The sequence below is a fragment of the Phocoena sinus genome, chromosome 9 (assembly GCF_008692025.1).
Source record: "Phocoena sinus isolate mPhoSin1 chromosome 9, mPhoSin1.pri, whole genome shotgun sequence".
Lineage (NCBI taxonomy): Eukaryota > Metazoa > Chordata > Mammalia > Artiodactyla > Phocoenidae > Phocoena > Phocoena sinus.
The window spans coordinates 1,099,868-1,112,796 of record NC_045771.1 but is presented as its reverse complement, the minus strand read 5'-3'; the positions used below and the strand labels follow the sequence as shown (position 1 = coordinate 1,112,796).

The window sequence follows — 12,929 nt, the reverse complement described above, 5'->3', positions numbered from 1 at the left end:
CGTTGCTAAGCAGCTTGACCACAGCAGAGGCCTCGTCAGCCTCCAGCACAGGGGCCCCGGGGGCCAATCCCACCTCCTCCCTCGCCTACCCGCTCCGCTCTGCGAGGATATTGCACTCTCTGCTGGGCCCCGGCTTTCCCTGGTGCCCCCCCGACCCTCCCTGCTGCTGCCCCCAGGGCCCCTTTACTGGGCCTCTCCACCCGGCCTCCCCTGCTGCTTCCCCACCTGCTCACACTGACACACGTGCACGCACGTGTGCGCCCCGTCCTCCCCCGCGTTCCCCCATCCCCGGCAGGGAGGTCTCCAGTGAGGTCAGCTTCTGATCGGGGGTCTCGCAGCCCCTTGGGCAGCCCCCGTCGGGGTGTTCCCCAGCCCTGCAGAGCCAGCCTGGGCCTCCCGGACACGGAGCCCCTGGACCTGGAGGGCTCAGGGCCCGCAAGCCTTCCACTGGGTCCCGTTTGCTGTGAGACTGTGGGGAATTGTCCATGAATCCTGATTTCAGGATTTGGGAGTTGTGACCAAAACAGCCTCGTTTCTCCTCAAAAATTTCCTTGTTTCTCAGTGATAAAGTTTTCTGATAATAAACAATACACATCTGAACTTACAAAACACAGTTATCAAACGCTATTAAACAGGGCATCGGCTGTCGTCTTGGGCAAGCAGTGGGGTGACCTCACGCCTGCCACACGGCTGCCTGGCTACAGGCCCCCGGCCGCCCCTGCTTGCGGCCTGGCACACGGCGGACACCGCAGGGGCGCCTTCTGCCTGCAGGACGCTGGGGAGGCCTGGGGAGGCCCTAGTCCGCAGGGAAAGGCCCCCAGGGCCCTCCCTGCTCAGGGATGGCTGCGGGTTCTCCTCTGTGGGGACCGGCCAGTCCAACTGCTCATGGATCGATTTTCTGATATCCGTGAAAAGGAAAAGAAAAAGAGGATGTGTAAGGCCCTCAGAGGCCCGAGGAGGAAACAGTCTGGGCAGCTGAGAAGCGGAAGGGGGAGCCCCTCAAGGGGGGCAGGTGGTGGCAGGGGGCGTCCAGGCGGCCCAGGAGGAAGCTGACCTCGTGCGGCCGAGGTGGGTGAAGGTGGGCCTGCCTGCGCGGGGCCGGGCTGGAGACGTGGCCAAGCCCCTGTCCTCCCGGTGAGGAGGTGACGATTCCCCCCTTCTGTCTCAGCGTGGGGACAAACGAAGGGCCCAGGCTGCGGAAAGGGGCCGGGGATGAGGACAAAAGAGGCTGCAGCTTCGCCCTTCAGCTGCTCCCACATTAGCAGACGTGCGTGGTTCAGCTCCTGGTGAAAAGAAAGAGCCCCAAGTATCGGGCCACCAGGCTTATTAAAAAGTCGGTCTGATGGACGCGGGGTTTGACAAAACTGCATCTGTGGACGGGAGAAGCTATTTCCAGTGACCTGATAAATTAAACAAGTTATCACTATATTGTAATTATAATTATGTCAGGAAATAAAATAGAGATGGGAGGAAAGGTTCAAAAAAGATGGTTTTGAGTTAGAAGCTGTGCCATTCCAAACCCCAAGACTTGTGTGTAAGTTACTCCTTCAACATGGATGCCCCAGGAGGGAGACGAGAGAGACAGACAGACAGAGACAGACAGAGGACTGAGCACAAAGACGTCCCCCAGCAGAGGCGAGCCGAGGGAAGGTGAGCCCCGCAGGCGTGAAAGCGAAGTTCAGGCAGAGAGAGGCAGCTGCTCCACCAGGTGTCTCCATCCTGTCTCTCTCCCCTGAGAACCGGCCTCCTCCTGCCTGGTGGCCTCCCTGGAGGCCAGGCTTCTCTCAGAGCCAGAGGCAAACCCGCCAGCCCTCGGCGTCCCCTGAGACCGTGCAGGGCGGACTCTGGAAGTTTCCGTGCCGCTCAGGTTCCGGATGAGAGGGGACTGTGCCTGCGGGTGGCCCTCACCGCGTCCCCTTCCTGCCCCGGGACCGAGTCTCCACCGCGGCCTGGCCCGTCCCCGGCGACAGACGGTCACGGCCCCATGGGAGGGGAGGGCGCGGTCCTGGCCTCTCGAGAGCACCATCCAGAAACGGCCACAGTATCCATCCACCACGTTCAGCTACGAGGACGAACGACACACGCCATCTGGTCTAACAGAGCGACCTAAACGGCGAAGAACAGTCTCGAAACAAGTATCCCGAATAAAATGGAAACCAGCCGTGGTTTAGGAACAAAAGTGTCATCAAATTCTCATTTTCTATCCCAGTAAACATCTTTGAATTAACGCCTATTCCACTAATTATGAAGGTTTTTTATTAGCGCTCTACTTGATTAAGAAAGCACACACACATTACATATAATGTTGCTGTCATTTTCCCCTGGGGACGCATGCGGTGGTTTCTCAATCGCATTTTAAAGCAAGAGCGAGAGGGGGAGGTGGCTGGGAGCACAGAGGGAGCAAAACGGCTTTTTAAAAGTATGACGTTAATTTTGTAAGAAAAACAAAGCTTCTTAGACGGATCCTATCGCGTTACACCACCCAGTAAAGCAGATGGACAGCATCGACTCACATGGCAGGGCCCGGCCCGGCGCCTGGAGGCCACGCTCGACGGTGCGCCAGCCTGTGGCCGAGGTCTGGGGGGAAGGTTGTCACCCGCAGAGTTCACTTCGGACCCTGCAGCGGAGACGCTGCTCCCAGCCATGGAGACGGCGCGGGAGGACACGGGGTGGACACGGGGGTGGACACGGGAGTGGACATGGGGGTGGACACGGGGGTGGACATGGGCGTGGACACGGGGTGGACACGGGAGTGGACATGGGAGTGGACATGGGGGTGGACACGGGGTGGACACGGGCGTGGGCCCTGAACCCCGGCCGTGGGACCTCAGCCGGTACAAGGCCGAGGTGGCAAATGGACTCAGTGTGGGAGGAGAGGGCAGTGCTGGCTCCCTGTGACCTGGTGGTGGGGGGCTCAGGAGAGGACGGAGAATTTGTTCGAGTGCCTACCGTGCCCGCCTGAGGGCAGGCTGCGGTGCAGAAATGATGCAGTTAGTGTGGGTGTGGGTGGGGCTGGAGGCTGAGAGCAGAGTGTGATAAGGACAGGCCCAGACTCATAGAGTCAGGCTGTGGGCTGCCCCAGGGACCGCCATGTCCCCACACGAGGGCTCAGAACTCCCAGGAGAGCGAGGCATTTTTAACAAGGCTTGATATGCCAGCTGGTGCGCGGAGGTGAGCCCACGTGTGCATTCGCCAGGAATTCCAGGGAACCCACTCCGGCCCCGACACAGACTCACGGTGTAACTGTGGAGAGACGCACTGAGCACGCCGTGACGTGCCTAGCTGATAGAACTGCAACACGTAGAGCTTTTGTTTTCTCTTTGTAAGATCGCATCTAACCGCCTGTAAAATTTACCTTAGTCTCAAGCAACAATTTCATAGGAACGCATCCCTAACTCGCTTGACGGTTAAGTCCCGTGGTGTGCAAAGGTGAATGGTCAGACCTCCCCACCCCAGGACATGCTCTGTGCCCAGAGAGACACCCCGGGGGAGTGGCCGAGGGTCGGGACGAATTCAGAGCCTGTGCCGTCCACGTTCGCTCTGAGAGCCACTGGGCCCCGCCCCCTGTGAAGCGGTGTGACTGTCCCCTGCCTGTCCCTCCTCACTGGCACCTGGTGAGGACTCGGGTCCAGGAGGCCTCACAGGCTGCTCTGTAGCCTCCCGAGCCCCCGCGTTTCTAGCTGGTCTTGAAGACCAGGGACGGTAGCTCCCGCTGTACCCGCGCCCCCCTGAGCGGGGTATACACTTGGTGCACACAAGTGTCAGTATTGTCGGGGAGGAAAGCCCTCCTTGTGGCTGGGAGATGCACAGTCCGGGTCTCTGGTGCCACTTGAGAAGGAAGTCTCATCTCGAGAATAAAACTTCAAACAGGTGCCCGCTGCGGGCTCTGATCAGGAGCTCCTGTCGGGATGGGTGCCGAGGTCCCAGCTGTCCTGGCTGAGCCGGGCCTGGGACGGAAGCGCCAGGAAGCGGAACGGGCGCCCTGCCCGCCGAGGAGACCGGCCGCTCCTCAGACCCCCGGCCCCACGTTCAGGTCGCGCCGTGTCCAAGCCTCTCCTGCACCTTCTCACCTCGCGTGTCCAGCTCCGCCTTCCGGTCCACCGTTCCGGCTTCAGGTGCTCCCGACCCTCCGTTTCACCCGGACAGCCTGTGTCTCGAGAGCGAGCTCTCCCTCGTTTCCAAATAACTGCTCCCCTTGGGTTTCGCCTCTGAAAGTTTGGTTGGGTTCTTTTACTTTTCCTTTCCCGTTTTATTGAGATATAATTTACAAACAGCATGGTGTAAGCGTTAAGGTGTGCAGCTCACGGTCCGACTCACATCCATCCCGCGACGACGACCGCAGTAATTCAGTGAACAGCCCTCATCTCAGGTAGACGCAAAATAAAAGAAATAGACTATCTTTTTCCTTGTGATGAGAAGTGTCAGGACTCACCCCCTTAACAATTCTCCTCCACGGCACACAGCGGCGTTAGCTCTGCTTCTCGTGTCGTACATCACACCCCTAGGACTCAGTTACCTTATGACTGGAAGTTTGTACCTTCTGACGGCCTTCATCCAGCTTCCCTCCCTCCCACCTCCCCCCCCTGGTTCCCACAAATCTGCTCTCTTTTTCTACGAGTCTTTCGGTTTGGGGAGTATAACTGACCTTCAACGCTCTGTAAGCTCCTGTTACACAACAGAGTGATTTGACATTTCTGTACTTCAAAATGATCACCACGGATGTCTAGTTACCACGTGTCACCATACGATGACGTTACCTAGTTACCGACCGCATTCCCCGCGCTGTACATTTCAGCCCTGTGACCCATTTACTTTGTAACTGGAAGCTTGTCCCTCCTAATCTCCCGCACCCATTGCTTTCTTCCCCTCGGGCAACCACTTGTCTGCTCTGTTCCTATGACTCCGTTTTGCTTAAACCCATCACCACCTCCCCTTGTCGTGTTACCGTGGTTCTTCACAGCAGTGACCCTCGCCGACTGCGCTGCATTTCCTCCTGTGCTTTGCGACGTTTTATCAAGAGCTGACTGTCATGCGGGCATCTCCTCTGGGGGTTGCACATGGTCCATCCAAATGGTTTTGCCTCCACTGAGGGTGGGAGCTCACAGTTTTGTTGGGGTCGGATCAGATTTTCACCCCGCTTTTCAGCGAGGACTCCCTGTGCCCCGTGGACGTGGGGAACCAGCCCTAGCCCCGCAGACGGCGCCTGTCTTCTTCTGGCTGGACAGCGGGGCCGGCCCTTCTTCAAACTCCTCCCTCCCTCCTGTGGCTCTGAGGCAGGGGCAGATCACAGCCAGCCTGTGTGCACTTGCAGGACCAGACTGTTAACTTTTTAGGAGTTTTATGAGCTGGTTGTTAAATATAGCCACTATTAAAATTCAATCATATTAACTGACAAACTAGATTAATACGCAGGTAAGGAATACTCAAAACTTATCGCTTCCTAATTGTGTGAACTACATTTCACTCTCACGACTCTAGTAGCTGTCTTCTCGTGTAATCCTTTTCATCTAGGGAGTCCACATTAAAATCACTCACGGTGTGTTTACATCACAGAAATGAGCAAATATGACAAGTCAATGCTTTACGTTTGTCCGGCTGATCGTCTAGACTTGAAGTAAGGGCTGGAGAAGAGACACCGCTAATGCGATTAGACTTACACGCGAGTGGTGTCTGCAAGGGTCACATCTGAACAGCACACGAAAACAGAGGACACATTCCTCTGGGCCCCGAAACCAAGATCCAGCTCCGCAAAGAGGTCGCTGGCGCCACTGGTGAGCAGGGGAGTTCTGACCACACCACCTGTTAAGGTGAAAACAACCCGTGTTCAAGCTGGAACCACGGGTCGGCCACGGACGCAGGAATCCCACAGAACCGAAGCCGGCCTCCCGTGAGGATCCGTTAGCTCCGTGGCGCCCACAACAGGGAAGGCTGTGTGTGTTTTTATTGGTGCCGGCGGCATGCATTCCCAGCACCCCCTGCGCTGACCCCAGGTGGACCGCGTGGACCAGGGCCTCTGCCCCCTCGGGTTCAGCAGCGATCATGCTGCCCACACAGATCCTTCCATATCCCCCCTGTCTTTAGAGCTGCCCACGCACAACGTTTGCAAGGTCCATTTTGCCCAGCATCCCTCGACATTCCTGGCTGGAGGGGCATCTCTACGTCACATGCAGATTCTGACATGTGTTTATCACGAGAAGTGTCACCCATCGCTATGCGCGCTTGTGTGAAACGGTGACAGCAACTTTCCAACACACGGAAAGCAGAAGCTTCCTGGATGCCTCGGCAGGATTTTAACAGGAAGCAAACTCAGGCAAGGAGATGCCGGTGGGGCCGAGCTAACAGAGTGTAAGTGGACGCCCATCGGTTGAGATTGGGGGTCTGATTTCTTGAGATACAAACACCAGCATTTAGTCGGACACCACAGGCCACGTGTCTTGCTACCGCCAGCCGAGACAGACCAGCACAGGACAAGAGGGAAGCCGCCAGGTCACACCCAGCAGCGCTGTCCCTCCGCGGCCAGGGTTTGACTGCTCCCAGCGTGTTCTCTGGTTTTGAGGCTCCTGGGACGGCCCGTGTCTCTGTGAAGTGGCGGAGGGCCCCCTCTCCTCTGCAGGCAGCAAAGAAGGGGCCACCACCGCTCCCCGACACTCCCTGGACAGACACGCACTAAAGAGGGGACAGGGACACACAGAGCACAGACCCCTCCCCATCTTTTGACTGAGATTCTTTAATCACTTTTTTAAAAACACTTTTCATTTTATTTTTTATTTTTTTGGCCGCGCCATGCGGCATGCGGGATCTTAGTTCCCCGACCAAGGATCAAATCCGCACCCCCTGCAGTGGAAGTGCGGAGGCTTAACCACTGGACGGCCAGGGAAGTCCCCTGTTTAATCACTTCTTTTTAAAAGTCACTTTTTAATGAATAAAATCTCAGCGACACTCGACACCCCCCTGTACACACCCAGCTATGCCAATAAAATAGCAACTCAGTATAGAGCTCTAAGGGATACACACACGTTGTTACAGGAATCCAAACGCCCGCACCTTCAGGAAACAGGACGGATGGGAAAAAACTGCTCTCTCATCCCAAATAATGACCATTCAAATGTGAAATCAGAAGTTTAATCAGACACAATTAAATATATTTATATATCTCACACTGAAGGAACATAAGAAGTTAGAAATTACAAGTAGGTATATGCTTCCTATATTCAGATAAACTAGTTTCTATTAATTATTTAGATTCCAGATAGAGAGAAACAACGTTGGGAAAGAAATTATAGATGTTAAAGCAGATATACATGACAACACCATTTAAAGACACAAACAACATTTTGGCATTTTTCTCCCCATTCAGCCGGCTGCTTTCCCTATCCTCCTGTCTTCTGAGATGTAACACCTATTTAAGATGGAAAGAACGGTGGGCAGCACGGGAAGCAGAGGTACCAGGGTGACCGGGGAGCGTCTTGTTCCCTAAAACGAGGCCAGCGACACCCAGAGCCGCCTGCACACCTTCCCAGATGTTTACGCGTCTTCAGTTTAAGGAAGTGCATTCTCTGTTTCGGGGCGGGGGTGGTACATTTGGCGCTCAAGTGGTATTTTGGCAAATCCAGATCGTTGCTAGATGTGTGTGTCTCCGTGACATCAGACAAGGGGGCAGGCAAAGAGATGAACAGTCTGAGCCCTGGGGGGAGCCCGGGCCATCCCTCTTCCCCAGCTGCTATGATCCCACATAGGTAAAAAGCAAAAAAAAATGCGGGTCTCCCTGCGTTCCTCCCACGGTGAAAGCACCCCTGGTCTTCTCTGGATGCCAGCAGGGCCCGAGCCTTCCCAGAAAGGGGACCATGGGTGCCTGCCGGGAGCTGGCCGAGTGCCCAGCTTTGCCCCGCACCCCCTCTGATTTTGGTCGCCCTGCAGGGAAGCGTTTAGCTGCGTCTGTGTAAATCCCTATTTGTAGTTCATAACCGTGTCTGGAGTTTGGGGCTCGCCCCCTACCTTGCCCAGGTGAGGCGTCCCTGCGGTGGCTGGCCTGGAAGCAGGCACTCTGGGTGGGAAAGTGTTTGCCCCCAGCGGCCCTGCCCATCCTCGGGGGTGGAGGGTCGGGAGGGGCTGTCGACAGTGCTGGGCGGGGAGGCTGTTGAGCGGCCGGGATCAAACGAAGAGCTGGGACGACTTTCTTATTATCTGCCCCAAGGCTGCAGAATGTCACCATCCTGTCCACCTAACTCCTCAATAAGCTGCGGGTGTCTCCAGTGATAAACTGTTGGCAAGACAAACGCCGACTGAGTTTCTTACTGCCGGTGGCCTCCATTCGGTGCCTCATCGGCCTCTCTGGGCCCCGCCCTGCACAGCTGACACTCCTTCAGGAAGTGACAGGTCACGAGCCAACTCTATTCCGGGGACCACGCTGACTGCGCCATCAGTACGACATGATTGCGGTTAAGAATGTGGATGGGTGCTTTAAGGAAAAATAAATTTTTTTTTCAAGAAAGTGAAAATAGGTGAACTGATTGCCCCCAGTAATTGCATCTTCCCACAGATCTCTCTTTATTATTGTTTGGTTGAACAAAAATACACATTTTAACTGCTAAACTGCACTGACTACAGAGTCTTAAGGACCCGAATACGAGGCAGCTGCACTGGGAGACGTGGTTAAGTTGCCCCGTGACTGCAGACGGCTTTCCCCGGGGCCTCGGGAAACGCACTCACTGGGGAAAGGCTTTGAGGATGGCGTTCACCTCCTCGGCCACGGCCGTCAGCGCAAACTCGAACTGCTCCTGGAGGGACAGAAGGAAGGAGATGTGAGCGGGGGTCCCTTCTACGCCAGCCTTGGGCTCCCGTGTGTTACTCTGCAGAAAGAAACTGTTTAGGAGAAAAAGGGAAAGGTCGCAGATTTCCGTGGAAAGGAGAACAGGGCACTGGTTTGCAGGATAAGACCCAATGCCGGCGAGCCACACTTCTCGTGTGGGAAAGTCTCATTGTTTATGGCTGCAAGAAGCTGCCAGTAGACACGTGAGCGGGACAACGGCTGCCTGAGGCTCCACGCGCCCCGCCAGGCTCCTTCTGACGGCAGCGCCCAACGCGCGGAACCCCCGATGGGTGGGGCTGGATGCAGCTGCCGGTCCTTCCTAGACTCGCCACGAAAACGGTCACAATCACGACCCCTCGGGGTTCCCTGGCCTCAGGGTGTAAAGTGTGGTGCTTTCGCTGCTCTGGAAATCCGCCCATCACCCAGCTCAACCCGCTTCCGCTCCGTTTGCTAGGAACCCTCACGTCACCCTCAACCGTCCCAACTTAAGACATGCGCGCCCATGTGCTCACGGACGCCAGCGCACCACGGACGGGACACGCCTCTCGTGCAGCTGAAACCTGCCAGGACTGTTGGGTAGAAACGAGGGGCGAGTCCAGGGTGCCGGGACCGTCCGCTCCTCCAGAGACCAGGGCTCGGCAGACAGTGGATGAGCCCACGTCTCCCGCAGGGCTCCCCGGGCTCCCGGCTCCACCACCTCTCCCGAACGCTGCATGAAACACTCAAAAGTAGTGTTATCAAGCACTTCCCACTACACCAAAGAAGTCACAAAAATAATAAACTATGCAAATGATCACCTAGCTAAGGATTTTTGATGAAGGAAAGCCCTACACTTGATAATTCCAGTCATAAACAGACTTGAGTCCAAAGCCCAAAAGAATGATCAGTTTCCACTTTGAATGGCCAGTACGTAATAGAAACGTAGAAACTAGCTCCAATTAAAACAGCAGACTCACGTATGTAGAGAACAAACTTGTGGATTCCAGCGGGAGGGGAGGGGAGGGGTGACACAAGGGTGGGGGCGTGGCAGCTGCATCTGCGGGGTGGAAGAGGCTCAAGAATGGACCACACAACACAGGGAACAAAGCCAGCCCTCTGTCACAGCTGTAGGTGGAAAGTAACCTTGAAAATTGTATAGCAATTAAAAAATTGATAGTAAATAAATAAACTAGCTAAAAAGATAAAACAGCAGAGAGTCAACCAAATTTAACGCTCACTTTGGGACAAAGGCCAGTTTCTCACCAGTGTTCCTCTGGCCTGACACTGAAGGGATGATCTGCCGGGTTCTAACTCGGAGCCTCTGCTGGCGGCCACGAGCCTCCCACGGACACGGAGGATCCTCCCGCGGAAGAGCCTCCCGGCCCGTGTGCAGGGACCCCCTCGGGGCTGGTGCAGCAGGAGGCGCGCCCACGTGGGCCCAGCACACCCCAGCACCGTGTTCCCGCACAGACGGGCCCTCTCCTCCCCTCGAGGCCTGGTGCTCAGGCCTGCTGCCACCAGGACCGACGTGCCCTGGGGAAGCCGCCCCACGCCGCCGTCTCTTGAGCCAGCGGTCAGCCCAGCAGGGTGTGTCACATGCAGGACTTGGTCCAAGACACGGGAGCAACCCCATCAGACGCCTCCTCCCAAACGGTGACTTGCCGACGGGCAGACCAAGGTCCGTGATGACTCAAAAATGTGAGAACATGAAGGGGGCTCTTTGGGAATCTCACTGTACATTTCCCACGCGTGTTTATACGGGAATCCACCCTAGAGCTTGTCTTCAAAGGGAGAAATGGACAAGCAAGAGATACGCACTGTGGCCTTGCTTATATAGGAAGACACCGGAAAACACCCAATGCCAAAGAGAAGTAAATTATTTTATAGAAAAGTGTCTAATAAGAAAGCCAGCATTTCTGCTACCACGTGAAGTGACAAAGGCGGAGGCAGACCTGCCCCTGTGTCTTGACCGTAATCATTTAAACACTCTCCGTTCACAGGACCACACAGAGGACCGGGCTGTGGGACGAAGCAGGTGCAGTTTAAGCCGCTGCTGGGGAGACCGCGGGGTGGAGGGGACGAAGGTCCGCGGGTTCCACGCGATGGTCCCCGCTCAGCTGCCGAGAGGGCTCTGACGGCAAAGCCCGGAAGGCTGGGCCCTCGGGGCTGGACCGTGGTGAGAGGGGCTGTCAGCGCCCGGCCCTTCATCCTGGAAGGCTCCGGCGCCAGCTGCCCCCCCAGCTGCTCCCCCGTCACAGGGGGGGACTGTGTGTGGCCCACATTTTGAGCAGCGTCGCCTTAGCTGAGATACCTGGGTGGGGATGCCAGAAATCGGGAAGAACCTAGCGTTTGAAGTCCTTTTAAGATAGCAATTTACTTTAAGAAAACTGTTAACATAAAGGCAGAAGCTGTACTTAATGAATACAATTCTTTAAATGACAAGGTGAGCGTTTTGGCCTGGACTCAAGCTTAGGACAAGAGCCATCTGAGCAGGGAGGACTCGGGGCGTCCTGGCTGTAACACATCTGAGCTGACTGCGTTTGCAAGGATAGGAAATCGGAGAGAGGGCTGGGATACTGTAAGCAGGAAGATGTGCTAAACACAGGAGACTCGCGGGACACGGTCCGCTGTCTCTCCCAGGGTCCCTGCCCCTCCGCGTGAGGAGCCGCCGAGGCAGGACGTCCGAGCCCTGCGTCCACACAGGACTGGGCAGTGTGGACCTAAAAGGGGTCAGGACGGAATGCCCTCTCCCAGCTCCACCCCTGACCTCGGACACCAGAGACAGAGATGGGGCACAGGACCCGCGTGCCGTGTGCATGTGTGTACATGTGTGTGCACGGGGAGGGTGGGAGACAGAGAGACAGAAGTACAGAGAGGGACGAAGAGACAGAGACAGAGACAGAGAGACAGAGGGCTTCCCTGGTGGCACAGTGGTTGAGAGTCCGCCTGCCGATGCAGGGGACACGGGTTCGTGCCCCGGTCCGGGAGGATCCCACGTGCCGCGGAGCGGCTGGGCCCGTGAGCCGTGGCCGCTGAGCCTGCGCGTCCGGAGCCTGTGCTCCGCAACGGGAGAGGCCACAGCAGTGACAGGCCCGCATACTTGCAAAAAAAAAAAAGAAAAAGGAGAAGAGACAGAGAAAGAGAGACAGACAGAGACAGAGGGAGAGACAGAGACAGACAGAGACAGAGGGAGAGACAGAAAGACAGAGACAGAGAGAGAGACACACAGAAACCGGGAGGCGTAAACACGCCTCCAGGAAGGCGAGTCGGGGTGTCAGGGGCGGACCCGAGCAGTGGGAAACACAGGGGGTGAGGTCAAAGTGCAGAAAGGGGACAGGCGGGTGGGGGGGAGGCAGTGCACGGAGACCACGTGGACGCACCTGTGTGTATCCCAAGGGGGCAAACGTGACATCATTACTTGGATGTGATGGAACACACAAGTCGAATGGCTTTTATTTCTAAGTGACAACTGTAAGAGGAAGTTTTATGATGCAAAAGCAAGCGTCAAGGCCTTTGATTAAAAGGGCACGTTTCTTTCAGGAGATGCACTGAAGGGGAAGGAAGGAGTCTGTTTACAAGACACACACGGACGACAGCTTCACTCATCTTCTGAAGTGTGTTATTTTAATTGCAGCCCCTGATTTCACCTCTCTTCCTAAACATGAGCGTTTTGCTGGGCCTGTCATGGACGTACAGTGACGGGGTCGTGTGGACGTCACGCACCCACGTGCCACCTCTGCCTGGATGTCCTCTTGCCCTTGTGCCGCCTCCACCCCGCAGGGCTGGGTCTGTCCTCTGAGTGTCTGAGGGGGCACAGCCGTCCACCAGGCATCCGTGGTTGCTTTGACTGAGAGCTTGCTTCCGGGTGGAAACACAGCTCTCTGTGACTTTTTACAACCTAATGAAGTTCTGTGCCCGGCTAGGCGTCGGGGCTCCGTGGCTGCCCCAGGCCCCAGCCTCAACGAGCGCAGAGCTTATTAACTGTTCTGACTGTATTCGGCTCACACGATGCGATTTGACTAAATGGGTTCAAATGAACAGACCGTGGATGACCTCCTCGTGGCTCGTGGGAAACAGCATTCAGATTTACGGCACTGTTTTGTCCGAGGAAACTTCCTACGTTTTTGTTAAATTGAACTTT

At 56.0% G+C, this 12,929-nt stretch overlaps 1 protein-coding gene across 1 annotated transcript in view; it reads right to left on the bottom strand.

Moving 5' to 3' along the window:
- Positions 1–8,459: 8,459 nt before the first annotated feature.
- Positions 8,460–12,929, bottom strand: part of PTPRN2 (protein tyrosine phosphatase receptor type N2) — a 693,051-nt gene continuing 688,581 nt past the window's right edge. Inside the window, exon 23 of the mRNA XM_032644042.1 lies at positions 8,460–8,777. Within this exon, the coding sequence (XP_032499933.1) occupies positions 8,706–8,777 (72 nt within the window). The 3' untranslated portion in view covers positions 8,460–8,705. The remainder of the gene's footprint in view (positions 8,778–12,929) is intronic.